This window comes from Anas platyrhynchos, chromosome 9 (assembly GCF_047663525.1).
Source record: "Anas platyrhynchos isolate ZD024472 breed Pekin duck chromosome 9, IASCAAS_PekinDuck_T2T, whole genome shotgun sequence".
Classification (NCBI taxonomy): domain Eukaryota; kingdom Metazoa; phylum Chordata; class Aves; order Anseriformes; family Anatidae; genus Anas; species Anas platyrhynchos.
In genome coordinates, this window is record NC_092595.1 from 4,320,099 (window position 1) to 4,347,868 (window position 27,770).

Genomic DNA, 27,770 nt, shown 5'->3' on the forward strand with positions numbered 1-27,770 from the left:
GAGTGCTTGCTCTAGCCCCATGGTTACTGTCTAACTAGGGTTTCATACTCCTTTTTTTTTCTTTTTTTTTTTTTTAAATGTTGAGTGTTACTATAGGTAATAATAGGTTGAGATATGTATGTTGAAGGCCAAAGCTTAGTTTCTTTCTGCCGCACAGAAAGCCTAAGAGACACTCCGGTGTGAGCAGTGCTGCTGTGGAGTTGAGCAATGGTCTGAACACAGAGTGGGAATCGTGCTGGGGCTTCCTTTGGCACTGTATGGCTCGGTAACACCCCAGATAGCGGCCAAGGTAGCCACACGACCTGGTGGCTCCAGGGGCTTTGACCACTCTTTGCTGAGAATTTTTTGGAAAAGCCATTTCCTCCTGGAGTCAGACAAATCTCTTTTCTCTATAAACGTCAGCATCTGTATTGCATAGGATTGGAGAAGGAACCCATCCACAGGTCCTTGTCTTTCCTGCGTGTGGCCTCCTGCCGCTGTCCCCACATGCCGTGACACTGTCCCCTTGCCTCTGTGCCATGAGGCACTACAGGTGGCAGAGCTTCTCTGCTGCCACTTCCAAACTGGCTTATGTCCAGAAGAGGAGGGAGAAAATGGCACCTTTAAAATTTGAGGCATCTCTTCTGTCGCTTAGAGCCGACTTAAGGCATTTTTCACGTCCTGAAATTTTTCCATCTTATTTGAATATTCTTGCTGAAAAACGGGTCTTTGGAAACAAATGTAGAGCAAGCGGGAAGCTCCGAGTGTGTCAGTGCCTCCCTCATGGAAACTGAAGCTGCTTTCGGTTGCCTTGCTGGCTGGGCAGGAGGTGTGCAGCCTCGTCCTGGGATCAGATCAGACAGCAGGGCCAGGTGTCTCTCTGGGCATCAAGAGTCAATAGCAATGAAAAAAGTTGCTTCTCTTTTTAGCACATAGTCAGTGCAGCAACTAGTTGTCTGCTGATGGTAGTACAGGGTGAAATGCCTCCTACAACAGCTTTTGTGGTTAACTCTTCCTTAATGTCTATGACAGATAACTGAATTAATATTAATATTGCTAATATAAATGTCATAGATTTTTGCTGACATCAGTGGATCCGGAGTCTGATGCCTTCCAGGGAGGATCAAATAATCTTTCTAGCTCCTCGTGGCAAACATAGTACATCCCCGCTGTTAAAATATATATAGATGCAGTCATGTACACACTCACGTACATACGTGCAGCACAATAACAGGTTCAGATGATCGATCTTATTTTTATATTCAGCGTGCGAATAGGTGTGGGTGTGTGCTAACATACTTTGGCAGGAAGAGAAACGTTTCTCCAGAGGCTGGGGATATATGCTGAACAAAAAAGAATATTAATTTGCCTGAGTAAAAGAAGAAGTATCTTTAGAGAGGAGTTAAAACTGCCTTGTTGTTTACTCTGTATGTTCATGCTGCAGTCTTGCAGAGCCTGTGACTCCCATCTTTTACTGCTTCCTATGCATGAGGCTGAGGAAATCAGCTTGAAAGACAATTCCTCTTTTTTAATCAATAATAGCGGGGACAGACAAAAAAAAAACAACGGGCAAGTGCCAGTGGGGCTGCTCTGTTTTTCCCTCCTTACCTCGGCGGATCCTCGAGTGCTTTGCTGCTGTCAGATCAAAGGGTGGCTGTACTTCAGTCAGCATCGCAGCTCTCAGATCTTCCCTGCCTCTTGCTGCAGTTGTCGGCTTTCGCCAACGCGGGACGCTGTCAAACCAGCACTGTGACCGCCAGGGAGAGCGGCGCAGGGGATGGGAACAGGTGCATCGATGAAAGCCGTTCCGTAAGGCTGTAAAAATTACAGGATTGTGTGTTTTTTACCGATGTTCATATATTTGAAATGGGCATGTAGCTGAGGTGTGAAGTTTGCCTCAGTTGACAGTCACAAAGGCATTTTTGGTCTTGCAGACCCCTGGCTGCTGATTGCACACTGACCATGATGAGATAGGTGAGGAACTTGGTCGTGCTGTAAGCCTCTTTACTCACCAAGTTGTGTGCAGAGTTGGCCTCTGTATTTTATTCTACATGAAGTCTGTTCTTTAACTGATTTTGGCTTACGTTGCTCCTAATTGCGATCTGATTCATTCATCCTCCCCTTCAGGTTATGGAGCATGCACAAGCAGAACAGAAATGCTACCTTTGGGTTTGGTTGTTGTTTTTTTTTCTTCTATATTTTAAGAAATTCATCAGTTTTTAAATCAAACCTCCCCTCGCCAACACAAGCGCACACACATTGCACCCTCGAATATGCCAGCGAAAGATAGGGCCAAATCTGTGGATTTATTGCGCTAAAATTCCTGTCACAAAACCGTTTCCATATGGCTCCTCTTCTGCTCGGGGGTTTTTACGCGCTGTGTATGAAGTGTGAGTAAATCCTGCTGTTCAGCTCGCTTCCAGCTCCCGCTGTGTGCAACCAGTGCTTGGCCTCCAGGCCTGGCCTCCCCACATGGCCACTGGCAGGCCCAGCCCGCTCCCTTCCTCACGGCCTCCCACCTGCTGGCTGTGTTTTGTCCCCAGGATTAGCAAAAAGAGGCAGAAAGGGAGAGTGCTGGTGGGGACAGGGCACTGGGGGCCTGCTCTGTTCTCCAGGCTGACTCCATGCCTCTTGCTGCTCCTCTGCTGATGCTGGAGTTGCCGCAGAGGCTGTGGTAGTTGGCTCCATCGCGCCATGGGGCTGATGAGGGTCAGGCACCCACTGAAGGCAGTGGTTCATCACCAGTAATTACTGAACAACGGAGCCCTGTTTGGAGCCTGTTTGTATGCTGGTTATCTGCATTTAGGATGGTGTAAATCGAAATATAATGGCCCGACCTCTGCAGGAGAGCAGCTGTGGTCAGAAAAAGGAATCTGTCTTACAAGAGGAGTTTGGCTGGCAAAATGAAGTCTGAGTGGGATGCTTTCATCCCATAAATACCTTAGCGAGTAAACACCTAGGAGAGAAAAGTGCTAGTTAAGCTGATGGACAAGATTTTTACAGGAACAAATGAGCCTAAAGTGGCCATGAATACATTTGGGTTGGCAATTAGAGATGTTCTAAATAGAAGAGGTGGGAGGAGGTAAGCCTGGCTGGTTTTAGTTTCCAACCTGAAAGGATGGCTGCTGTAGTGCTAGTTTGGACGGAGAAACTGCAGGATCATGAGGGCATTTACTACAGCAGCCATGGCCGTGCTGCAATGGGAGCCACCCCATGGGCTGCTCGGGGGCTGACTCGGTGCCCAAGCACCCCATGAGGCAGCCCAGAAAAAGTCAGGCCTGGCAAGGTGCAGCTGACCCTGCACAGCCACTGCAAGGGATGGAGACACACAGCAGTGAAGTGCTGAGATAGGGGCTATAGGTGAGGGGTGTATAGGTGGGAGCTGCAGTGGCTTTCATGCTTGCATAAGGGATATGGGGTGTACATCCCACAAGGGGTGCCTGCTGGAGCGAATTCTTCATTGGGTTACCTAGGAGTGGTAGGAACAAACATCTTTCACAACCTGTTCTGAATGTCCCATGTATAAATAAACGGTTTCTACCACCAACTCTCCCTCTGCCAGGGAAGGGATTTTGAATCCTGACCACTTTATATTTTCTCCAGTGTAAAATCATGGTTGCTGTGAGCAAGCCAACTAGTTTGATGAGACCCAGTTCTCTTTCTTTCACTGCTCTAGATGACATACGGTAGGACTGGAGAACTAGACTGTGTCCTTTGCAACCTTGCAGTGTCTTTCTGGAAGGGTCTGCAGCACATGCAGCACGTACACTTTATCAAACACATTGCTGCTATCCCAGATCAATGCATCCGCGTGGCTTTTTCAGACGAGATTCCTGGATGTCCTAAGGCAGCTAGGATAATGAATGGTTTTAAGGTTTTTTGTTTGTTTGTTTGTTGTCTTACTTTTTTTTGGCCAGTGTTTAACAGCTTGGGATAGAGTTTCATAGGGTGGAGTCTGTTACCCAATACTGTTAGCAAGTCAAACAGTAAGAGCCAAATGTGTCAGAGAAAGAACACTAATGAGTTGTTTTTAGCTTTTCTTAAAACCTGCCTGTGACAGCAAGGAACAGATATGTCAGAGTAAAACAAAAGCAAGTAAAACAAATCAATCTGTGGTTGCTTTATGTCCTGAAAATCTCTTTCCTTTACAAACTTTTATCTTGTCTAAGGACTTCCAAGGCTGCTATTTTTATTCAAATTACTACATTTTACTACCGAGTACCCTATAATTTGTTGTTTGCTTGTTGTCATGTCACAGATTATTACAAGTTTTACTCTATGCTGCAATCATTCTCAAATTAAAGCTTTGGATGCTCTGAAAACCTTTATAATATGTAGGTTTAACAGATGCTGTTTGATAGTGATTTCATTTAATTTATCCAAATAAAAAAAAAAGAATCAGCAAATAACTCAATATTTCATATCAGCCAGGGAACGAGTTCTTGCTTGAAGCTAAATCCTTTGTAGACAGCAAACTGTTTAACTGCAGAGCCGAGTTGTCAGCTTTGAAAGTGTCACATAGGATGAAGTGCTGCTGTCCCTCGGAAACCTATTTGCAACCTATCGTGTTGAAAGCCCAACAGAAAATTTCAGTTCTAAATCCTTAACAGTGGTATTATTTTATATTATCATGTCAGGCACTCAGCCTGAAGACTTGAATGGTTATGTTCTTGAGATGCCAGGAGGTGAAACGAGGGGATTTGAGGCATTCTGGGGCCGTGTCCTCTGTTGCCAACAGTGGCACAAATTTCCACTGGCTACATGGAATGGGAAAGCAAAAATTGGAGGATGTGGGAAAAAAAATAAAAAATTAAATGTCTCTATATAAAATATAGAGTCTTTTTCTCCTAGCCAGTTCTTCTACTTAATTCTATATATTTACTTATGGGGTTAGCCAAAGTAAGAGCCAAGCTGCAAGGTCTAGGGGAAAACACCTTCAACTGATGTTGACTTTCCTCCCAGTGCTCATGTAGAAATTACCTTGCACAGACCTTGAGATAATCAATGAAGGAGATGTCAAACTGGAGGCAAGTGAGGAGTACTGGTCAAATGTTTCAAAGCAGACAGTAATTAGTAAAAAGTTAAAAGTGAATTACAGTTTTAAGTGTGCAAAGCCTTTGGGCAGGTACATGCTTCCAGCAGGATTGCATTCCAGGAAAAAGCACATAAGCCACAGTGAAGGCATTGAGGTGGAGTCTTCTGCAGGCACTCTATAAACGTGTTTCTAAGTACTTGCCACTTAGAACAGCTTATCCTTGAAATGGTATGTTGTTGTTGAAAAAAGTAAAAAATCTTGACGTACAACATTAATGCCATATGTTTTTAGACTGAAAGAAATCTTTTGAGGGCTCTTCAGCATGTCCTTTCTGTAGAGGCTTCTAAATACACATTATTCTGTGGCAAACTCCACCACTGTATGTGTTTATTGGTTCACACGTACTGGAGTGCTAATTGCTATTGTTTAGAGCAGCTCTTGAAATCTGCTCAGTTATGGCAAAATAAGGATGAAATGTACTTTTCCTGTCCTGCTTCCAAGGAATAACACAACCACAGTTGCCCACTGTTTAAAGTGCTGCTGCTCTATGGAAAATGCTGTCCAACAACAGAGAAAATAGCACACAGGAAAACAATGGATTTAACTCCACACTGACTTCTGTCAAATATTTTTTTCAGTCTAATCTTTTACGGCTACCGTAATCTTAGTTGTTAGCTGTAACGATGGCAGGTAAGCCCATTTTCAGGCACAAGTATGACCTTTAAGTTGACAGTGTGCTCTAATTGGTTTCAGTGATAGACCCCTGCACAAGTGGGAATGGAGGATGCTCACAAATCTGTCAAAATGAGAGAGGAATTGCCAAATGCGAGTGTCATCCAGGGCATTATCTTTCTGCAGACAAGAAGTCCTGCTTAGGTAAGAAAATGTGGACTGTTTCTTGGGAAGAAGGTTATTGTTCTGTGCTCTGGCTTTACTGAGCTTCGAATGGAAAGAAATATGTTGTACAAATATATGTTTTGAAACAACATTTCTCCTTGTGATATTTGCATCAGCCAATTGTCTTGGGGGACCATTTTAGTAATGGCAATTACTGTGTGATCTTTTCTATCATAGTTTCTAGGAACTGGATTTGTGGATGCTGTAGTGTTATTCCTGTAGTGTCCCTTTAAAATAATGCCCCAGATACAGTTCCTGGAAAACTGGTTCAAGTAACACTGAACCAGGTCACCGAAAACCTATTTGGAATTCAAAAGGGCTTTTTAGCAGGAGAACTGTTTCCATATTCATAGAGAAACTACTGTGAAGAAAGAAATCACGAAGTCTTAAGATTTCCAAAGAAAGGAGCTTAAAAAGTTGAATTCCAAAGTCCTGTACTTAGGCTGGGATTTTCAAAAGGATCTAAAGCATTTCTGACCTGAAATGCCTGGGAATTAGAGACCAAAATACTTGCTTTTCTCTTTTTAACATGGTGCTTCGAAGCAAGGGTAGTTTATCAGCCTAATGGAGTGCAAAGTATCCCTAGACTTCACTGTGTACAGATTTTTAACAGCCTTGTCAGGATCAGGGTGCGATGCTAATTTCAAACTCCTCTTTTGGAAAACTTGGCCAAAATTTTACCACTACTTAAATTGCCATGTTATCTGTACAGAATGCTGGCTGCTTTGCAAAATACTTCCTGCCTTGATGTTTTGCTCAGTTTTCTGTAAACCCTTCTGTGAGTAGCACTGCACACCTTGGCAATTCCAGCCTTACTGGGATTACTGATACGAGGAAGATTACCAAAAAAGTAAAGTATTTCCAAGTGGCATCAAACCTTCACTGATGATTGGTAGGTGGAAACAGCAGTGATTTTAATCCTGAAGTCAGCATGTTCCTTGTTTTGTCTTGGATGCACGTTGACAGCTCTGTTTATTTACGTATGAACTAAAGCAGTAGATAACGTGCAGCGTTATATATCGGAACAAATTTTCTTCCTGACCTCATGGCAACAGTCTTGAAACATTAGGCATCATTTCTAACTGTGAATATATTGTGAAACAATTGTTTGTTTTTTTTTTTTCTCTTCTAGAACTTATTCAAAGCAGTTTTTTTTTGTTGTTTGTTTTGTTTTGTTTTGTTTTTTTTCCAAATTCAAGCTGGTATTTCACTATCTAGAAACCAAGCTAGAAGGAGACAGAGGGCAGGGAAGTGTCAGAGGAGCTGATGCTTTAGCTATTAGCTGTATTTACGAGTTATGAAGAAATATGTGCAGGATGGTGGCTGTGGTATGGTTTTCCAACTTTTTTTTTATTATTTGAAAAGCAGAAAAAAAAAAGAAAAAAACATTAGAGGCATTCGCCAACATTTTCTACATGTAAAGTGGCAATTAATTACAGAATGAGGAGAAATAACCCATTTTATCCTAAACAGCAGCTACACACATTGCAGCTTCGGAGCAGCTGCCATTCAGCCTGAAATTTTCATGAGTCAGTGTGCGGTGTTTGCACTGCCTGGGGCCTCTTTTTGCAAGTAGGCTGATTGCATTCATAAAGCTACTCGTGTTCGAGTGCAGGGGGCCGTGAGCATGGGACTGATTACAGCACATATGGAGAGAAGAAACTGTCGGGAAGCGGTTTGCTGTGGGAAAGGGTGAGGAGCTGCACACCTGACAGCTCCATCCTGGGCGCGAGACGCTCTGACCCAGGATCGTCGCAGTGAATAAATCGCATTTTGGGAGGCAACGTGAGGACAGGGTGGGAGCAGGAGGTTGGGTAGGTGTGTGCCGTGTGGCTTTACACAGAGGTTAGTGTCTGCAGCTGCACCACACGGCAGGAGTAGTTAATATAAGGCGTATCTTTTTTCCTTAAAGATATTTTCATGCTCTTCAGCTGAGATTTTAGGAAGATGGATGCTTTTAATGGCATTTAACTCCAAAATGCAGACTACTGAGTGTAAAGCTGATGAAGGGACTGCTTGACAGAGCATGTCCAGCTCCTCACCTTTACTACTTTCTCACACATGGTATGAAACTCCTCTGATGACAGGAGATGCCTCCCTGCTGGACTTATGCAGAAGAAACTTCAGGATTCAGGGATGTGACAGAGAGGATCTGTCTCCATCATACCTACTGAGACCCAGCCACCATTTAATCCAAATCATTTGACATTCAGGAAATAAACAGATAATTCCTGCTCCATTAATTTAAATATAAGGGCTATGAGGACCTAGTGATAATTTAAGGGTAGTAGGAGTTAGGATGTTTTTCCATGTTCTTCATGTGGCTCCTATTACCATTGCTCTTGTTATAGGAAAAATCACAAGTTACTCTGACTGATGCTGTAAATATAATATTGGATGTTGTAAACATTCATGTGGAGAGGCTTAGACAAACAGATTAATTTGGAGAATAATGCTGTGGGCTCAGTCCTCCTGGACTCATCATTTGTCGACTAACATCAAGACGCTCTTTTCGCTGGACATTTGGAAACACAGCCATGTGGGTGTAGGGAGATATTTTTAATTTTAATATCCAAATGTCTCTGCCTTTCTCTCTGCTTCCTAGACATTGACGAGTGTGCAGAAGGGAGAGCCAGGTGTGCTCATCGTTGTGTGAACACTCTGGGATCCTTCACCTGTGCCTGTAATCCCGGCTTCGAGCTGGGGGCTGATGGAAAGCAGTGCTACCGTAAGTGACAGGTTTCCAGCTATGCATTTCGGGCTATCTTATCTGCAAACTGCCGCGCTTCATTTTTAATTCAGTTGGATTAGCACTCCCGGCAAAATAAATGTATGCAAAAACTCCAGCTTAATATTATTTTCTTCATCTTCTGCTATTGCCATTTTTGCAAGTTGATACGTTCCTAAGCCTCTGTTCACAGACCTTAATTACTGCATTTCAAAGAGCAAATATCTCTGTTGGTTTATCTTCTGAGCCTGGCGAATTCTGTTCCAGTGCTACCAAAATATTGCTGTTCTGTGAAATATATTCATTCCTGCCCTCCTTCTCCCAATTTTCTTACATATTGGATCTGATGCAGAAGAAAACTGAGATGACATTCTGCTCTTGTCTTCATCTGTCTAGGTTTACTTATGTTTCCCCCGAGACTGTTGACAGTATTAAGTAGATGCTTAAAAACGGGGAAAGAAAAAACAAGATTTAGGATGAAAAAAATAATATTTGCGCAACTAAAATTTCCCAAACCAAAGCATCAGGGAGCCCCGTTGTGTTCCCCCCACGCAGTGGGGTTTCTCAAGCAGCGGTGTTTTTCTTGAGATGGGGACTGGCTGCCTGCGCTGCTCGCTGAGAGGTTATCCCTGGGCTGTCCTTGAGGGTAAATTTAGATTAATAAAGGAGGTGTTGTGGAAGAGCTGGTGTTATTATGGACCTAACATAAGCTCGCTGGAATGCAGACAAAAGTATGACCTGTTGTAGCAGAGGTGGGCAGCGATCGTTCAATCTAATAATACCCTGCAAGAACTTTCAGCAGAATTTCCTTCAGAAAACACACGGCGTGCCAGAGAGGGAACGCGTTCTTCAAGCATATGCATGTAAGAAGTATTTAATAAGGATAAAAATCAGTTTGAAAACATCCATGTACATTAAAAACAAAACACAATTATTTGAGAGAGGTCCTGGAGAATTATTTCATGGGTAATGGGGATCTGTGAGTAGTGCAATGGCAAAGGGAATGCCATTAGTACACAGATATGAAATGATCTATTATGGGCATAAAAAAAAAAGTGGTTTAGACCACTTAAGTTTCATTGTGATTTTCTGATCATTTTTTTTCTTGATGCTCAGCTCATCTCCGTGGATGGCGATTCTCTGTGCCTTATGTGCAATATTATGGAGCAAGCAATCAAAATAAAAACGTTCTGTGTGTATTTATGATCAGGATTATCACAGCGTTTAAGCGATTCACAATCTTTGTTTATTCTCTCATTTCCCCGGTGGCACTGGGGAAATCCTTGTTTTACAAATGAAGAACTAAGACAAAGTAAATGACGAAGTTAATGCATTAAGTCAGATTCTGGGCTCTTAAATCCCAGTTTAGCATGCTGGACAGTAGGCTAGATTTCTTCTCCCTGATGCAAATAACCCCAGCATGGATGAGATGCAGCCTTTCATATATGTTCCCTGAGTTTATACCGTCTTCTAAGTAGACTGGAAAGCACAAAAAGGGAGAACTACCAACAGAGATGTATCCATGAGCTGCAGAAGGGGGGAAATGCCATCCATCTTTACCAGAGCTACTGTTTGCTGCTCCGTTCTGGGACGTTTCTGGAAGTACAGTGGCTCCTTTTGGGGTGGAGTTTCTCAGCTCTCCTGCACAGCGTGGAAAATTCCTCTCTAATTAGCCATCTAGTAAAACTATGCAGCTAATTCAAGAGAAACGTTATCACTGAACTTATAGCTTATTTTCTTCCTAAAGAAATCACTGAATGGAGCACCTGGATGGGAAGGAGATGGACAGATGTTCCCTTTCCTGTATGAGGGTTTCCAGTAGACCTTGCAAAATATTTGAGGTCTGTGCAGCCCCGCCAATTGCTGGCAGGGGGGGAGATCTGTCAGGGCAAAGGGGGCTGGCGACAGCATCATACCGGCACCGTCTGACTTGTCTGGGGGACAGAGTCTTAACAGGAGTGCTGCTGTGCTGCAGCTAAAAGCTGCTTTTTGGAAAGCACAGGCAGGCTCGGTTGAGCTGAACCACCTGAGCTCCTCAAATATTTCCATCTCTCCTTTGGGGTGAGGGCAGAGCTCACTGCTGCGTTCAGACACAGCATCAATCTCAGGACACCTGTAAACGCTCCTGTAGCTGACAGATTGCTTCAAACCTGCGAGCCGGCTTCACACTGCCAAAGTCAGGAGCATCCACTGTTGGGACACAGGGAGACAAATACTGAGTTCAGTGGCTCAAAACCACGCCGTTCCCAGGTGTAGGTGCGAGCTGAGTTTATATTTCCTGCTACAGCAGCTGGTTTATGGATGCGTTTTTATGCAAGGCTTATTCTCCAGTGACTCTCCTCTTGCGCTTGCTTTTTACCATCCCTTTGATTTGTTTCTCTGCAAGGCATCGAAATGGAAATCGTGGATAGCTGCCAGAACGACAACGGCGGCTGCTCTCACCACTGCGAGCACACGACGGCGGGGCCGCGCTGCTCCTGCAACGACGGCTACATCCTCGGCTTGGATGGCAAAACCTGCACAGGTAATTTACACCCCGGCAAGGGGGGTGCACAGCAGAACTGACACTCGAGGACGTCCCTTCCCCTCCCATCCCTGCCCTCCTCCTGCAGGATTTAATTAGTGCTGTCCTCTGGCACTTCTCAGCCACTGCTCCAGCTTGCCTTGCTCCGTGCTTGCTCAGGTCATTCATTAGGAGGGGAGGGAGCTCTGCTTCCCAAATGGAAGAGGGCACTGGTGCAATTGCAGGTGTCGTGGCCATGTCTCACTGTGTACAGCTGAGGCTGAGGGGTTGTTTTCTGTCCCTTCCTCTGGCTGGCTCTGGCTGGGGGCATCAGGGCCGCTTTTCAGGAGTGTTCCCTGTGCAAACCCTGCTGTGTGTGATGGAAGTTGCTCTGTTTCCATCACATGCTCACCGGTGAGGTTGCACGCCTGGCTGTGGGCAGTTTCACTGAAGAAGTGGAAGCAACAGAGTTACAGTTGTTTTTATTTCAAGAAGAGCTTAAAAATTCCTTCATCTTCCACATGATTTTACAAGGTGATTTTTTTTTGTTGTTTATGGCTTCTGCTGTGCAAACGGTATCTCATCCTGGTTGAGGCTCACTGTCACTGTGCCATTAAAGTTGTAAAGAACAGCCAAGAAGAGAGGAAAAAACAAACCAGGAGCAGGCATCACAGAACAGCGCAGACAGACAGGAGGAGAGGTAGCAAGCAGGAGCTCTGGTGGATGCAGAGGCACTACGGACGAGAAGTCTTGCAATGAGAAAAGCCCGGTGTGGGGAGGATGAACGAGCAGGGCAGGAGGGAAGCAGAGCTCTGGAAGGGGGGGCTGATGCTGCAGCTGTAACAATGTGAGAAATGAAGGAAGGGAGGCAGATGTGGATCCTGAGCTGACAAGAGCCTGGCGGGGCGGGGTGGGTCATTCGGTCCCATTTCTGCACAGGAGAGGAGGCAGAGCAGCGCGGTGACCTGCTAATGGAGATGTCAGAGGGAGAACCGCCTCGCTGGCTACAGCCAGGGGAGGGAGAGCAGAGGTGAAGGGCTTGGCAGGGCTGAGGAAGTGAAAAGCTGCTCTTAACAGCAAAAATCTTCCTTTTGTTGGATGCACATTGTGCATTCCTGCACAGACAATGGGCTGTTAATAAACCCCAGAGCAAGGTATCGTCTGACAAACTGCAGAGAAGCTCAGCTGGTGACATTTCTGGAAAACACTCCGCGTCCAAATAACCTGCATTAATCATTTTCATGCTGACCTCCTCACCTCGATTGATTAATTACATTTTCCTTCTCCTCTTTCTCCTGTCCGTGTTTCCTAATAATGTTGGTACTCTCTCCAAGGTTAATTGAGACGCTGACCTTTCCCATCTGTGGTTGCTCACCTAGGTAGTGCTCAGAAATGTTTTGCAAGCTCAGCATCGACAACAGGGCCTTGCATGGCCACTGAATAGCGTGGCAGGCTGGAGGGGCTGAGCTCAGCCAGGAGCCTGCAGTCAGAAGACAGCAGCTTCTTGTACCTCGCCCCCGGCACAGCCGTGCCCATGATACTGATTTTGGGATGGACAACAGGCATGGCACAGCAAGGGGCTGCCAGCTATCAGAAGCTACAATTGCACCTTGCAGTCCACCCTTCCAGCAAATGCACTTTTAGATGAGAGCTTTGTTTCACTGCTGCCATGGAATAAGGTTGGATGTATGAAGGTGCAGGTAGTTAAACGTGGATTATCCACATGCTGCGTGTCGGGGACAGCCTTGGTGTGCTCGGTGTGTGCAGCCCAGGCCGTGCCTGGGGGCTGAACGAGCTGCCCCATCCTTGCAGAGGTGGACGAGTGCGAGACCGGCGCGTCCTGCTGCTCCCAGTTCTGCATCAACTACGCAGGAGGCTACGAGTGTGCCTGCAAGGCGGGCTTCCAGCCCAGCACCGACGGCTGCGGCTGCGACGGTGAGTGCTTTCGTGCCGGTCTGACCAAGCACAGCAGCAGTGAGAAGCCCTCTCACAGCTCATTCCAGAGCTCTGCAGCCATTCCCCTGATAAGAGGATGGGCAGCGTATGCCAGCTCGTCTGATAAGGTTCACGAACGACATTTACAGTTCGTGATACATCAATAAGCCAGCATCCCGCGTGGATCGGTGGGGCTGCTGGAGATGAGTCAGGAACTCCTCCTCCCCTCCACGCACAACTGTACTGATGTGTGACAGAGACTACTTCTGCAAAATGAGAGCCCTCAAAATATCCAAAGCATCAGCTGAGCTTAACAGCTTAGAGCAGCTGTTTTCACTTGAGACAAAAGCATAGGTGAAATGATCTGTTCCATGTTGCTCTGACATTTTTGATATCTCCTGTACTAGTGAGAAACAGAGCCCCAAAGTACTAAGAAAATTGGGCTTTCTTATGTCCAGAGCAATTCCTCAGATGCAGCCAGGCACACAGGGCACCCTCCGAACAGACACTTGTGCCTAACCAGCATTTCTCTTTTTCTAGATGTGGATGAATGTCATCTGGAGAACGGCAGCTGCGACCATTTCTGTGTTAATTCTCTGGGCTCGTACGAATGTGTGTGCAAGGAGGGATACAGGCTGGGCCTCGACAGGCGGTCCTGCATCGGTGAGCTATTTTTACATCTTGGAGACCATTAAATAGTTCTCAGATGTGAATTCAGAGCTGGGATTTTCACAGATCCTGGGATTTGGGGAGCCCAGCTTGAGCCATGTCGGACGTGGCCAAGGCAGAGCTCTGTGTAACGCATGGGTCCCGAGTTCACCCTCAAGCAATTGGCTCTGCTGGGGATTCAGAAGTGAATGCTCAAATCCCATGGACATGTTTGAAAACAAAAAGCTTGTTTTTCAGAAATAAATACTATTTTGACATTTTCCTTGTACTATTTAATGAAGTTTAACATCCTGTGGAAAAAAAAAAAGGTAGCCAGATTCTGCTCTGATGAACCAAAACAAGTTTTCCACTGCAGTCAGTGGTGTGATTCTGGCTTTCTGCCGGTGTAACCAGAGCAGAGTTTAGCCAAGCAACTTATTTTATAACCTACTTTAGCCCCTGCTAAACTTGGGGCAGCGTTTAATATTTTAACTAACTCTAAAAAGCCAGCCAACTGATTTTCTATCGTTTTAAGACTCAAATTTTAGCTCTTGAAAAGGGAGAGCCAGCCTTGCTCTATATTTGTCATCTCCCAAATGAGCTGGAGTAATGACTTTCATTAACTATCAATAATCTCAAACTTCAAGTGAGGAAAATTAAACTCTCCATTTAAAAATTGGCATAATAATAGGGATGGCCTTGCCTGAGGTCCAGAGTTTATTTCCAGGAGAAATGCAATATTTTTTTTTTCTTTCTCATTTTATGCTATTTTGGATGACAGAAACTGTTTATAAATACAAATCAGAAAATGCACTAGCTGGAAAGTCTGCCAGCATCAAAGCAAGCACAGATAAATGTGGGGCTGCTGCTGGGGGGCAGGATTTGGGGCTGTGGTCCTAATGGGGTGCCTGTGTCAGCGCTAGGTGGGGACGAGGCTGTGGCAGGGTTCGCCGGGGCCCCGGGGCTGCAGTTCAGAGGTGCCCCCCAGCTCCTTCGCTACGAGCTCGGGGTCCCACAGGAGGATGAGGAGCGTCGAGGAGAGCTGACGCTGGTGCACAGAGTCGGTGAGTGAGCGAGCCGCGCTTCTTGCGATCCCAGCAAACTGGGGAGGTGGAAAGAATTGGGGTGAGCGTGGAGAGGGGCTGACCAGGAGGAGAAGTGTGGGGGCAGGCATTAATTCTGCTCCCTCTACATCCACCTGGGCAGAAGGGAGGATCCTTGGTGCTGCAGCCACAAGACGTGTTTTGGGGGATGGGGAGGCTCCTGCTCCAGTGGGAGGAATGAGATCTCTTACTTTTGTTATGTATGTCCTATGATTTTTGTATGAGCTCTAATTACTCATCCGAGGACTGTGCCTTCCAGGCAAAAAAAAAAAAAAAAAGAGGAACTGGTCTCAGCTTTAATCAACATTTAACTTATTTTTATGAACACAAGTGTTTAGACCTCCCAGATCATACAGCATCCAGCCAGACCCAGCGACACTGATAACCAATTGGGAAACTGATAAATGAGATAACCAAGGGCAAAATTATCAGGCACCGAAACCTCAATCAAATATTTATTGACCAGTTTATGCATGTTTTATTTATGTTTAGCCACATAAATGGGGGAATTATTAGTCATAGCTGAGCACTTTCATTTTTTCTAAAGCTGAGGATTTGCAGCATGTGATGGTTTGTAGAAAAAGGTGGTGGAGGAATGAAACTGCTCGTGGTTCAGTAAGTTCTTTTACCTATCAAATATTAATTTGTTCCTTATGCTTTCAGGCATATTTGTGTGCTAGAATCTATATTATTTTTAAAAACATTCTTTAAACAATAAACTGATGCAAGTAATTAGTGATTTTCTATAAACGGAATGACTTTGTAATGTAGAAACATCAAGTTTTTAACGGTGATTTTGTATTCTTCTCCTGAAGGATGCATTTTCAACCTGTTTCAAGTGGGAGCGCTGGGATGCTCCATGTCTCTGAAAGCCTGGGCATTTGTTCAGCTTTAGAAGCAGGAACAGTTGGGTGCTGAGACCTGGAGGAAATCTGGCCTCACACTGAAAATTGCTGGTGAAAAGCAACCAGCCTGCTGACTTTCTGTTAGCTGAAGTAATCTGCCAGCTTGCTCTCAGGTGTTTTTCAAAATCCCCTTCCAAAAGGCCTCCAGCCACATCTGTAAAGCTTACTAGGCAATAGACTGACCGGATGGATAAGATCTTCATTTCACTGAGGTGTTTTAGCAAAGGAGAAGGAAGATTTACTTTTCTCTGCCTTTGTTGAGAGACCCCACAAAGGGAGAAGATGAGGGTTCACCTGGGTGTGCTTCCATTTGTGTACAAGGGAGACGAGGAGGGCAGGGATGGCGAGGGAGGAATACATTTTCATATTATTTTTTCCACATGAACTAACCCTTTTCATATCCATGAAGAAAAAAAGGAAGTGATAAATGTGTATTATTCTTTGTTTTCCTTGAATAGCTCAAACTATGCTGTTAGAAATATCTCTCGACTATGCTTAAACAGCACAGCACACACCTGCTGCAATAAAAGAAAAAACTGAGCCTCACAAGAAGAAAAGGAGGTTCTCTTCCAATAAATGCATTTAACTATATACAATTTTATTAAGCTTTATTGCAATTTCACTACTTTGATTTTTAAAAGTAGTTTTAAGTGCTTTTTGAAGGGGAATCACAGCATTTAAGGGAGTAAATTCCAGGTGAAGTCCCAGGTTTCCTTTTGTCCAGACTTTATAATTTAAAGTCAAAATTTGGGAATGTCCATTCAGGACCACCTTCTGAAATGACTCAGTGATATTTGCAGTGCTATCAACATGAAAGGTAACAACCTGAAGAGGGTTTTTTTCAGATCGTCAGTGTTGTACGTGTTCCTTTTTGTACTTGTGCACCTGTAAGGATAGGTAAGATCCCATGGAAATATTTTGTCTGGGTGCTCACCGAGTCTTCTGCATTTTTTCCTTTCAGTTTGCCTTGATAACACTTTTGGCAACGACTGTAGCTTGAGCTGTGAGGACTGTATGAATGGAGGCAGATGTAACAGTGAGAGCAGTGGCTGTGTTTGTTCACCTGGATGGACTGGCATCATCTGCAACGAAAGTGAGTACGGTGTATTTGAAAGGTAGGGGCTTTGTCCTAGTGCTGTGACCCTGCAGACAGGTAGGAAATCGAAGTAACTGCTCTACTTCCAATCCAAAAAGCTCTGCACAGCTGTTTCACTGCTAGCTCAAAATTGTATTGAAGTGTGGCATAAATTGAAAGGATGCTGCAACAAATGACACAGACCTTCAAGCAATGAGGTCTCTGCCATCCAGCGCAGCGCAGTGCCTTTTTCGAAGTGCTTGTGTGGGTGCCTATTTCCGTTCACTTTGCTGCTGCAAAGTGCCCAGGTGCTGCAGTGTGCCTGCCATGCTTCACTCCACAGCTTGCCCGGCTGAGTTTCAGAAGTCTGTCCTGGCAGGTGGTGTGACAGTCTGGGGGGATGTAATGCTAACCTTGTGTTTTTTATAGAATCCCAAGACATTTCCTTTTTTTTTTTTTTTTCTTCTTTTTTTTCCCTATTGTATTGGTAAGCTTGGTCCTGTTTTTATTAATTATTATTATTATTAACATAGATTTCTGGAGATTGTTAATTTTTAGTGTTGGAAATTATATTTTCCCCTCCTTATTCTTGCCTCCTGATAGAAGATCTTTCTGGTTCAGAAGTCTGTGTCAAAACCAACTGGAAAGATAGGCTGGGGACTGCTTCATGTACCAGACACAATTCTTTATCTGCAGTTTGCCAAAAGTTGTCTATTGCATGTCTGAGATTCCCTAGAGCAGGTCTCCCTGCAGATCTGAGATGGGGCTCTCAGATTGCTGCAGGATGGTGCAATGGCCCTTGGTACTTGGAAGGTTTGCACTGTCACGGATGAGGCAAAAACATGACAAAGAATTATTACTTAGCATCGATAGACAGCAATCCTCAGCTTAATCACCATCTAGTTTGTTTATGAGCTGAGGGGATAGGAAGGGAGAGGATTAAAAGGATAATTTCTACTCTACCTAAGACAATTCAGGCTGTCATGTTAAGATGTTTTTACTTGTATTCATGGCACTGTAGCGGTTCAGGATAGATTATAAAAATTTTGAGACAGGATTGACATTCACTTCAGAAATAATAATAACATTTTTCTCTATATTTACACTAGATATCTATGCGTGTAATGTTGTGGAATTTGTTTTTGGCATTTAAAACGCAGAGTAATGGAAGTGTATTATTAAGCCAAAGCTGCAGTCCGATGAAGTAGGCATTGACAATGAAGGATATATAATCTGTAGGAAGTAGCCCAATGTGACGGCTTGCATTCTTTTCTCTTGCTTTCTTAAAATCCAGCATAGTTCAGGGGTTTAGGGTAAGCTAAGCAGTTGAGAAAACTGGAACTAAATTTCTACAATAATGCACCATAGAAACCAAATGGAAATTGATGTGAAATGTCAAGTTTTTTAATGTACATTGATAAAATGTCAGTTAAGTCTGATGACTCCAGCAATTGTATTTACTCAGCTAGCTCAAGCTCTCAAGCTGCAAACAGTGGAGCAGTGCTGGATTTCACAATTTTTTTTATTTATTTTTTATTTTTTTTTCCACTGGAATAATCAGAGCTTTAGGAAGGAGTCCTGTGCTGTTGTGGATCCTCTTCTCTACATGGTCAGCTGTGGGATTTTGGAGACTGTTAGAAAAATACAACATTTCTATAATAGCATTTGGGAGGGGGAAAAAAAAAAAAAGATGTTTAAAATATTTATTTCCGCATGTTCAAAACTGTGCTCTGATTTTCACACTTTGTACTTGCTAGGCAATGATTTTTGAGCCCCATGCATTGTGTGAAGCATATGCAGGGGAGAATGTGGGTACGTCAAAAATTCCTCCACTTAGCTAAGCTTGGTTACTTCAGGTGTCATTTTAAAATTAGTTGGAAATATTAGGTGAATGTTTATTACCTTATATAGAAAGACTATGACACTGTTTGGAGCCCGCTTGGCTACAGGGAGCATTTCACTGCCCAGCTTTGATGACTGGAGTCTCATTTTGCTTCTTGTCGAGCACAGGGGTGGGTGATCATTCATCTTCTCTGCTCTCCCTGCAGCTTGCTCCCGTGGGACGTATGGTGACGGCTGTGCCAGTGTTTGTAAGTGCCAGAACGGAGGCTCCTGCGACCCCATCACGGGGCAGTGTCGCTGCCCGCCAGGAATTCAGGGGACATTTTGTGAAGACGGTACGATTTCTGTCGTCTTGCTGGGTGTGGTGTCAGCCTGAAGCCTCGCCACCTTCCTGCATTCCTATCTAGCCGTCATTATGTGTGGTAAATCGTAGGGCCCAAATGAGAACAGCCTCCATTGTGCAAGACATAATACAGCTCTGCAGAGCGCCGTGAGTGATTTTTGTTTAAATAAGAGTTAAGAGGATGGATGAGCAAAAGCAAGGGCTTTGCAAAGATGAGCTGCACAGAGACTCAGCCGCAGGCTAGTGACAAAGCATGGTATTTTCTGTAGCACCTGCTAAAAGAGAGATGATTTGGTGTCCATTTTAATACTTAACAACTGACGCATTGCTGTGTTTGTGCTCTTCAAAGGATGTCCCAAAGGACTCTTCGGGAAGAACTGCAACAAGCAGTGCAACTGTGCCAACAGCGGCTATTGCCACCGGCTGTATGGAGCCTGCCTGTGTGACCCTGGGCTGTACGGGCGCTTCTGCCACCTCAGTAAGTCCCAGGAACTTTTCTGACCTGTTTATTTAACACATGCATATCGTAACAGTCCTAGAAAGATTCCATAGGACCTATAAAATGAACAATGCTTCAGGACCTGCCTTGCTCACGTGTCTTTAGCTAGAGTGTTCATGCTGGGGTCTGGCACAGGTTGCAAGCCCTGTGATGAGCTAGGGACAGTGGGATGGAGGAGAGGACTTCCCCACACACTCTGGGAAGCCCTAGAAACTCCATTTATCTTTTCCTGTAACAATCCTTGCCATAAGGACTGAGTTTTGTTAACACATAAAGGTGAGGACTACAGCTTGGTTGGGTTGGTCAAGTTAAAGCTTGGGTAGTTGGTGAGGTTCAAGTCTGATAATTTCACTGCCCATCCAATGGCAAATTAAAAAAAAGATAAGCACAAAAACTAGGTTTTCCCCTAAACTTGTGTCTAAATGAGTCTTCCTCTCCACATGAATTTCTGGAGACATCTAGGTTTTGTCCCTGAAGTGGGAATATTTCTGAATGTTAGTGCTCACGGTATACAAGCACACTCAGGAATACTACCAAAAATTTAATGGGAATAAAACAGATCAAAATTAAAAATATTACAAAATAGGTAATCAAGATTCTTTGCACTCACAGTTTTTGTTTGGAAAATCTATACAAGATGGAAACAATGGTTGCTTGATATTTATTTTTTTTCGTGAATCCTTTTGTCTTGGACTGTATCCAAATATTTTTCCTTCAGAAACTTAACCAAGTTTGTTTCAAAACATTTCTGGTTCTTGCATGCACCACATCTTGCTTGAGCGGAGTGAATCACTTCATAGAGGAACCATGTAAACTCGGTTTTACACGCCCACATCAATAGGCACTGTCAAAGGAATGTAGATGTATTTGCCCAAAGTAAAATGAACATCTTGTTTTTTGCAGCAGTTGCATTCTGCAGAAGTGTACGATTTCAAATAACTCATGCATAATTACAGACTTAACGATTCCTTTTAATTTCCTTTTAATCTGGCTGCAGCCTGTCCCAGGTGGGCCTTTGGAGCTGGCTGCTCGGAGGAGTGTCAGTGCGTGAAGGAGCACACGCTGGAATGCAGCGCCAGGAACGGGACTTGCGCCTGCAAGCCTGGCTACCACGGCAAGAAGTGTCAGAAAGGTAGAACAGCAAGCCACATTCTCCTTGTCTGCTTATTCCTTCAGCCTATCAGTATTTCTCCTCCCGTGTGCTTTGTTGAGCTGCTGCTACTAATACATTCATATTCCACTAATTATTTTGTCTCTGATTTTCCATATTGCAAACTCTCCGAGTGCCTGATATCACAGAGCTTGCAGGAACATCGGTGGGAATACAGCATAAGAATGCTGCATTTTAAAGCTGATCAAATGACAACAGGAATCTAGAAAACAAATTCTATTACAGCCCTAAATAATGAAGATAGTGGGAGTTTTCACTTCTCTTTCCTTTTTTTTTTTCTTTTTTTCATGGAGACAGTAAATAAGTGGCAAAATCTGTTTTATTCCAGCAGGCTCATTTGTAAGGGGTTTCAGCAATGCTGCTTTTCCTTCGGATTTTCAGATCTTTGATTTCAACTTATTCTTTGTAGTTTTGGGGACAGTTCAAAGAGAATTGTGTTCTGCATTCTTGTTTGCATATCTCTGTAGACAGTAATGGAGTAACGCAATAAAGATTTTCCCTTCAGATTCCTCTCCAGGCATGCAGAAACGTGTCAGATTTATGACACTGGTTCTGGGGGGTTTGGTGGAGAATAGTAGTGATGATATTTAATATCTTTAGTGTTCTTGGTGGTCTGCTAAATTCTGGGGGAGAGCATCTCACCCAGCACTGGCTTTGCACAAAGGCAGAGAGCAGCAGAAGGTATAAACAGATAAGAAGAGTAATTCTGTAATGGCTCAGTATTTGAATCTGGGCTTAAGTATTCTGCCACTCTGGTTCTGGGTTGTATTTAAGCAGTAACCTCTCTGAAATGGCCATGCATGTGTTTAATTACTATTTACATTTCATTATTAACACCTCTGAAATATGTTATAATAGATTTTTCTGTAAATTTCTGCTATTTTTTTTTCTGACTTCTGTTCATTTTCTTCAGCTCTTGCTTTTTCTTATCCATGTTCTGCATTTTCTCGCATTTTCCAGAGTGCTCGCCTGGCTTTTATGGGGCTGGTTGCAAACTGAGGTGCAACTGTTCTACCGACGCTTTGTGCAATCGTGAGACAGGAGCCTGCAAACATCCCTGCCCACCTGGTTTTCATGGAGAAAAATGCCATTTATGTAGGTACTCACTGCGTGTTTCCCCGGGAGGTACACACTGGATGGGAAATTTTACTCGTGAACCTTATGTTCAGAGGCAGAAGCTGCAGATTAAAGGGTACATTTGCTGCTGGCATGAGACACTGATGCTAACATAGATCATTCTGTGCCAGCACTGCTCAGTTTCAAATTGCTGTTGTTGGTGACTCCTAATATCTTCTAAATGCTCGGTTGTATTCATCAGCTTTTGGGCTTTCCTTTGCACAGCTTGTCCGCCTGGGAGCTTCGGCGTGAACTGTGGGCAGAGCTGCAGCTGCGGAGGAGCTCCGTGTGACCCACGGACTGGGAAATGTATTTGTCCAGCTGGGAAAACTGGTGCTACCTGTGAGGAAGGTGAGTTCAGTGTTGGCTAGGGCACTGAGTGTTCTGCTTTGGCAGACGGGGGAAGAAGCTGAATTGTTCTTCTCACCAAAACTGCAATATGCTTTATTTGAAGAACAGGTCTTTAAAGGATAAGTCTTGGTGCAGAATATACGATATCTACCATGTGAGACTGCTTGTGGAGAGGGAGCATGATGCACTTATTTGCATGATGCAGTTACTTGCATAACCCCCCTGGGCAGGGTTTATGCAAGTTGGGCAGAGATGTCAGGGCATTGCAGCAGCTCTGGGTCCAAGAGCAGAGCTTGGGACCATGCTGCTGCATGCGCATAGTGTGCTGTAGAAGCTCCTGAAGGGTGTTGGCCAAAGACAGATCACAGAATGGTTTAGGTTGGAAGCCGTCATCTGGTCCACGTGTGGAATCAGCAAGTGAAGGATCTGGAATAGATGAAGGGAATGAATAGGAGTACGTTATTGTGGGAAATTAAGAAAAGGGGTGAAGGTCTCAGAACACTGAACTACCAGGGGGCCAGGGGATGCCCCTCTGCCACTTGCAGAGCGTTGGCCATGGCACTGCTCTGGACAGCAGAACACGAGAGGTGGAACTGGGTGTGGGCTTGGGCTGCACCTCACCTCCAGCCTCTCTGCATCCACCACGGGCAGGAAACAGGGTGTTACTAGCACAGCTAGGTGGGATGCTAGGGGTGCAGCTCTTCAAATTATGACTGTCCTGTCCCCCACTCTGCCTGGCAGAAATACAAAAGCAGCCCTCCTCTCCTGAATCTCTATTCTGTTTTTCTTTTGCTGAGTGCAGTAATTCATTTTTCAGATGCAGATATCCAAGTGCTCACGATGTTACTGTATCAAAAACAAAACCAAAAAACAGACACACAGCAACGGAAGCTGGAAGAGAGCCTCTGTGTCTGTCTTGTGTGCTGCAGCACAGGATCATGTTGACTCAGAAGATTTACTGTGAAAGCGCTGTCAGTCTACAACGATAACATAATATTCTGTTATCTGTCATTGTTTTACTGTTATATACATATATTCTTTTAATCAGCAGGAATCTATAATTGCCTTGAAACAGCAAATGGCAGCGTGGGTATCTCCTGTGCTTGTTTTTCTAGATTGCCCCGAGGGCCAGTGGGGCTCAGGCTGCCAGTTCTCGTGCGAGCCCTGTGCCCAGGGGGGCCGGTGCAACGGGGAGACCGGGGCCTGCGAGTGTCCCCCGGGGTACAGAGGGACGGGCTGCTCTGAACGTAAGTGCTCGTGTTGACCTCTCTCTGAAACAGGACTCAATGTGTCCACTCAGCTTATGGCTTGAATTTTACCTTTGTGCTGTTTCGCGAGGTGTTTGTCACGTTAGGCGTGTTGATCCAAGGCAAAATACCCTGCGGCTTGAGGAGTTCCCCACGCTGGGTTTGACCGTTTTTGCCAGGCAGGAGGAGATGACAGATAAATGCAAATGACAAGCTAAACTGCATCCCAAGATGATGTTATCATTAGACCCAATTTAAAGCAGCATTTACGTAGCAATGCAGTGTTTAATAGCCATAATACTTGCACTGTAATTCCGGCTGATTGGCAAGAGGTGCTGACCAACTGGCCCCTGTGGCTTCACTCACGGATTACATTGACAGCACTGCTGCTTGATTGAGCTAACTCTGGATTAAACAGCGAGGACAAAGGAGTAATATCAGGGCTGGCTGTGCAGATCCACCAGAGACCCTGAGAGTCGCTCAAGCCACTGGTCTGTGCTGCTGTGGCGTGGCTCCTTCCCCAGCCCATGGGTACTAAAGGCTGCTTGAGGATGGCCATCATGCTGGCAGTACAGCCAGGCTCTCAGGACAGTGGGCTTTGTGCAGACCTTAGCACCAGAACGTTTTCTCCTGGTTCATCACAAAATCACCCAACACATTTGAGGAAGGTTCCTCTGACTGGTACCGGTAGGCAAAAGTAGCCAAAAGCTGCTCAGGCTGTTCTGCTTCCCAGGATTGAGCCCTAGCCACCCAGCATACAAATTGCGGATATTTCTTTAATTTTACCATTTTAATTTCTGAATTCAGCTAATGCATGTTTTAGGGACAAGCTGTTGCTGACTTCTTTGAAAAGATCAGTCTGTGCCTGAGTTATTATCTAGGTGAGATTGCAGTCTACTCGTCTGCTTTCAGCCTGCCCCGATGGCTTCTATGGACAAAATTGCCTGCTGTCCTGCAGCTGTAGCAGCACCGCTTTGTGTCACCACATCACCGGGGAGTGCACGTGTCCCCCTGGCTGGACTGGCCATGACTGCAAACACCGTAAGTCAGACACGTGTTTGCTCTCCATGCCATACGCTATCTCCCAGGGACTTATCTGCAACTGTAAGAACCAGCTCTGTTTGTTCTTAGCCTATTACAGGTGTTTTTTTTTTAATGTATTTTTGCTAATCTTATTGCTTCTGAAATTGTGTGGTGTTGGGTTTGCACAGCCTGGGTGGTTATAATCCTTAATTATCTAGGTTCAAAGTGCTGAAATAGATGGCTGATGAAGCGCAAAGTATTGATATAAGCTCTTATTTCAACACTGTGGATCCCTTTGCCCAATACCATCTGTCCTATCAACATTTTGACTGGCAGTTTTGTTTTTAATTTTCAGAACATACTAGTTTCAAGATTAATTCTCAATTTTTCATTTTGTTTAGGGGATATTTATTCAACAAGTGAGTGACATGTACAGCCTTGTGTCTTAAGGTCACTCCCTGAATTGTGAATGTAAATGCTGGGAGAAGTTCTGTTCTCTGGAAGAGAAGAGCATCCCTCTGTTGACTTTAGCATTGCTGTCCATATTGATGGCAGTAGAAGAGCCCAGATTTGCCCTTTTTGCATAGCACCATATAAATGTTAACCCATCCCATTTAATTCTTTCCTTTTTCTCGTGTTACATCTGCTTGATTTGTTACAATCTCTCCTGCAGAAAGCCAATAGTTCTTTCTGAACTTGGCCTTGAACACATAAAATCATAGAAATTAATTTTGAGTGTTGACATAAGTAGGTTTTGGACCTGGTTTCTCAGACTTGGTACTGAAGAAAATTCTGGGAGGATCTGAAGCTTCCACCAATATTTATATTTTAAGAGTCAAACCGGTCAGAAATGTGTGGAGCCATTTAGATAAATTTCCATAAATCCTTAGCCTCTCTAAAGAATTATGTGACCATGGTAAAGAAAGGCTTTTATTTCTGAATGGGAAAAGCTGTGACCAAGATTGTTTTGCAGAGACCTCTCAGAAAGGCAGCTCTTCAGCTGTTGCAAACTGGGCAGGAAGCAGATGTACAGCTCCAAAACCCTTAATTTTTTTCCATAATTGACATATTCATCCTTATCCTTACAAGAAAGGAAGGAGATGCTGTGCTTTAGCTCTGGTATGCTGTCATAACCATATTACATGATTTTTAGAATGAAAGCAGTTAAGTTGCTTTCACAAAGACTGTGAGATTTCTCCACGTCCATTTTTCACCTCCCAGTATTTTGGGAAGAAATCTTACTCATGCTTCCTATTTTAGCAATTCTTGTCTTAAAACAAGGTGTGGTTTTCTTTTTCAGTAGCCACTATCAGTCAACACAGTGCTGGGAGGGAACAAATATTTCAGGGTGATTCGCAACCTTTGGAAAATTTGCAATGATTTTATGTAGAAATGCTCAAGACAATACAAGCAGTCCCATGAAGATGATTTTTTTTCCTCCTTCCCTGTAAATTTTCAAAATTTTGGTTTTGCTTATTTGTTTGTTTGTTTGTTTTGTTGTTTTTTGTTTGTTTGTTTGTTTTAATTTCAGAAGCATTCAGGCACTTAAATAAGCATAGAAAGACAAAATACATATTTTCAGGAGGGTAAAAAGGTTTATTTTTCCCTTTTAGGACTTTGTCTGTCCCTGCCCTACTCCTCTCCAACAAACAGTTTGTACTAAAATAAAAATATTCCACTGCACAACAATAAGCCTTATCTGATTTTGCCAAAAATCAAATGCAAGTGTCCTAACACCAGACACTTAAACCTTTCTTGCACACCTGAAAGAGGATTGATTTTCAGAGACAGTACACATCTGAAGCTCCCATTTTCTTCTGTCATTTCAAGGCCAGAAAGCCAGCTATTAGATTATTTGAAGTCTGAATCCCTGTCTAACACAGGACATCCAATCTCATCCAGATACACTTCTGCTGAGTCCATTTCCCTGTACTTGACAAAAGCATCTTGTGCAGAAAGGCATCCAGCCTTCAGGAGGCAAAGAAGCTGCCTTGTCCATTTGTAATTCCTGCAAACGGCTAATTGCTAATAAGAAGTGATTTTTTATTCAATTTGGATGCTTGTTGTAGCTACCAGCTAATTCTGATTATTTGGATTTTTGCTAAGTCAGCTCCTACTTGATATTTTGTTTCTATGAAAGCCTCTGTGACTGTGCTTGATAGGGACTGACTGTAAATGAATAGTTTTTATACAGATGTAATACTGCCTATGGACCCCTACTTTCAGCTGGGATAAATGAGCAAAACTGTATTTATTTCTATCGATTTATGCCACTTGCTGCAGCTGAGTCTAGTCCAGAGTGCCTGTATATTAAGGGGCTATTTTGCGTCTTCTCTATTCTGTTATTTAGATGTAAAATAATTCATCAGCCAAGCTCAAAGTTCATTCTCAACATAAATGCTGTTTTGCATTTCAGCCTGCAGTAGTGGCCGCTGGGGACTGCGCTGCGAAAACACCTGTGTCTGCAATAACAGTGATGGTAGCTGCGACCCTGTCACTGGATCTTGTTTCTGTGAGCCAGGATTTACTGGGAAATACTGCGAACAGAGTGAGTTGCAACTTTGTCAACAGGAGGAATTTGCAAAACCAAGGAGCGGAAATTGTTTTTCCTTATAACTGACTTGAGGAGGAGCTGCGGCTACTTGGCCTCCATGGCACTGAGTACTTGTGTCGAAGGGATCTCGGGTTTCTTTGGGGTTAGATACTTCCACTAATTTGGATTCCAGAAAAGTTATTTTCAGGCCTAAATGGCTATTTTTAATGTTAAGACCTTGCATAAATGATAGGATTGACGTGTGCTTGGCTTCTGGCATAAAATTTTCCATATCAGTTATATATTTTCAATTTTACATATGCATGTCTTTATAAATGCTCTTTAAGACCGGACAGATAGAAATTAGAAATGCTTTGCATGTACATAACAGAAGCAAAATCAGGAAGGTTTGGGGTCCTCTCTTTATTAACGGCAAGAATTGCGCAATGGTCTTACCAGTGACCCATGCTCTCCACTAATCTGTTTCTAGCAGAGGTCAATAGCAGAAGCCTTAAGAGGATAAAAACAGATATATAGAGAATTTCTGACATTTTCCCAGGTTTCAGCAATTTGTCACGTGGGAGCTTCTTGAAACAGAAGCAATATCTCTATATTTAATACGACGTGGTATTTGTTTCCAATTAATGTGCCTCTTTCCTTTTTTATTCCATGCAAACATTTGGTATCCGGTTCATCTTGTGGCAGTAAGTTGCATAGCTGCACTATTTTATTATAGTTTTTGTTATTGAATAAAACAAAGATTTTATCTATTAGTTTTAGAATCTTACAGCACCACAGATCCAGCTACCAGAGTCTCAGTAGTGCAGGCAGAATTAA

General features: G+C 43.8%; 1 protein-coding gene across 5 annotated transcripts in view; it reads left to right on the forward strand.

The window, feature by feature from the left end:
• The window catches only part of LOC101795342 (uncharacterized), a 191,852-nt gene that overhangs the window by 128,486 nt on the left and 35,596 nt on the right, over positions 1 to 27,770 (forward strand). For 3 of the 5 annotated variants that reach the window (XR_005267893.2, XM_038183812.2, XM_072042413.1), the window contains 15 exons: positions 5,768 to 5,890; positions 8,517 to 8,639; positions 11,026 to 11,163; positions 12,955 to 13,077; positions 13,618 to 13,740; positions 14,643 to 14,789; positions 16,695 to 16,826; positions 18,857 to 18,985; positions 19,343 to 19,471; positions 20,490 to 20,624; positions 21,624 to 21,758; positions 22,005 to 22,130; positions 23,246 to 23,377; positions 24,290 to 24,418; positions 26,817 to 26,948. Coding sequence is in view for 4 of the 5 variants with exons in the window: in XM_038183812.2 (XP_038039740.2) it covers positions 5,768 to 5,890; positions 8,517 to 8,639; positions 11,026 to 11,163; positions 12,955 to 13,077; positions 13,618 to 13,740; positions 14,643 to 14,789; positions 16,695 to 16,826; positions 18,857 to 18,985; positions 19,343 to 19,471; positions 20,490 to 20,624; positions 21,624 to 21,758; positions 22,005 to 22,130; positions 23,246 to 23,377; positions 24,290 to 24,418; positions 26,817 to 26,948 (1,956 nt within the window). In the remaining variant the exon portion in view is untranslated. The remainder of the gene's footprint in view (positions 1 to 5,767; positions 5,891 to 8,516; positions 8,640 to 11,025; positions 11,164 to 12,954; positions 13,078 to 13,617; positions 13,741 to 14,642; positions 14,790 to 16,694; positions 16,827 to 18,856; positions 18,986 to 19,342; positions 19,472 to 20,489; positions 20,625 to 21,623; positions 21,759 to 22,004; positions 22,131 to 23,245; positions 23,378 to 24,289; positions 24,419 to 26,816; positions 26,949 to 27,770) is intronic. The other 2 variants (XM_072042412.1, XM_072042410.1) reach the window with 2 other exon arrangements.